The 1,767-nt window shown below is 30.0% G+C and overlaps 1 protein-coding gene across 3 annotated transcripts in view; it reads right to left on the reverse strand.

Moving 5' to 3' along the window:
- The window catches only part of LOC119593601 (transmembrane protein 41A-like), a 6,496-nt gene that overhangs the window by 2,031 nt on the left and 2,698 nt on the right, over nucleotides 1–1,767 (reverse strand). For all 3 annotated transcript variants that reach the window (XM_037942555.1, XM_037942554.1, XM_037942556.1), the window contains exon 2: nucleotides 287–416. In XM_037942555.1, the coding sequence (XP_037798483.1) occupies nucleotides 287–412 (126 nt within the window). In that variant the 5' untranslated portion in view covers nucleotides 413–416. The remainder of the gene's footprint in view (nucleotides 1–286; nucleotides 417–1,767) is intronic.

The following is a 1,767-nucleotide window of genomic DNA, read 5'->3' on the forward strand; positions in this document are numbered from 1 at the left end:
GCTGGTAGTCATTAATCCAGCCAAAAAACATTATCTTCAATCAAGGAATGCTTGCAGATAGTTAGTAGGGACATAATCTTTTGTGTAGACAGAAGTGGTGCCTTGTTTAAAACATCTGTTTAATATAATGTATATGTAAGTGTTTATGTATGTACGAGTGTGTATCAACACAAACATACTGCAGGTGTTTATTTATGTCTGTGTCATTAAATATGTGTGCATTATTCTTTTTACAATGTGTAAAATATTCTGAAACATTCAGAGTAAGACCATAAAATGTACTTACAGGAGTGATACCATTCTTCAGTGCAGGCCGATTCACAAAGACAAACCAAAGAAAAAAAGATGCTGCAGCAAAAGCAACAGGTGCAATTAACAGCCTTGCATAATCTCTCCTTCGTATGCCTTCCATTATACTGTAAGAATAAAATTAAAATTAAAGAACCAAACACTGATATTTACAAATGTAAGTAATAAAAACAAACAAAAGATTATTGATAGTACTGTAATGTAGCCTAACTGATGGTATCAGGAATACTTGTAGTGTTTTCATATTTGAAAACAATAAAATAGAAATTTACTTTTGATTCTGCTGTTAGTCACTATGAAAACCATACTCAGTGGAATTAAGCTTTCAAGTTACTCTCTTTAAAAGAAGGAAAAAGAGAAAGAAAACAATAACAATAAAATATAGAAGGTAAAGTTAACAAACACCATTTTCAAAATAAAAAAGTAAATATCTTAATCTGAAGTAAACTGACAAAGGTATATTATGAAAACATAACAATTTTCTATCTGTTTGAAAGGCTTGTTTCTCAGCATAAGTTAAGTCTCAAAATACCTTTTTTTTTTTGACTTATTAAAATTATGCAAGTCTCTTATGTTCACATGAAGAATATAATACAAGGCAACTACTAAAATATGATAAATGAGGCTTCTGACAAGCCAACTAATTACTTCATAAAAGAAGTTTCTTAAAGAAAAGGGCATAAATCTACATCACCCATGAAGTTCTGAAGCTACGTCTGAGAAAATGTGTTACACAAAATCAAACTTATTTGCAAAAATTATGCATCAGTGTTTTTCCTAATACAAAAAATGCAGATTGGAAGAAATGCCCTGTATTGGGACACTTTGTGTTAAAACTAATGTTAAAATGGCTTTACTGCAATAGTTACTCACTATTTAAAGACCGCAAGGAAATACTCAGCTTCAAATAGAAGTACAGGTGTTACTGTTTACTTGCAGCCACTTATAAAGTCCAAGCATTTGGAGAAGAAATCAAAAATTAATTATATAGCTTTCCCTTAAATTGTTAAATTACATAGAAATGGAATGTCTGATAATAAGTGTATTGTCATAATCATTTTAATTTCTATCTCTGCACACAAAAATCTGGAAAAGAAAGCTTGACATGTAAAATGAACTGCAATTCTTTAATGATACTGCCAATTGTATGTTGACTCAATCTTTAAATAACCGAGCTTTAATTTGAACAGTATTTCACAGTGTTAAGTAAAGTCAGTTCTGTATACATTATATTTTTTGATAAATCAGTGACTAATGAGTAAAGGAGGTAATTGTAATTTTAACTAACTTGATTACTCCATACTGTATTCTAACAAAGGCTTACTTAAAGATCATGAATAAAACAAATTTATTACTGTAATTTTTAATGTTGCTCTGAGGTGGCCCTGTCATTACTGTATGAATGGGAAACAAATATAATATTGGTGGTTGGTTATAATGCAATCATTCTTGCTTGAC

The sequence above is a fragment of the Penaeus monodon genome, chromosome 32 (assembly GCF_015228065.2).
Source record: "Penaeus monodon isolate SGIC_2016 chromosome 32, NSTDA_Pmon_1, whole genome shotgun sequence".
Taxonomy (NCBI): domain Eukaryota; kingdom Metazoa; phylum Arthropoda; class Malacostraca; order Decapoda; family Penaeidae; genus Penaeus; species Penaeus monodon.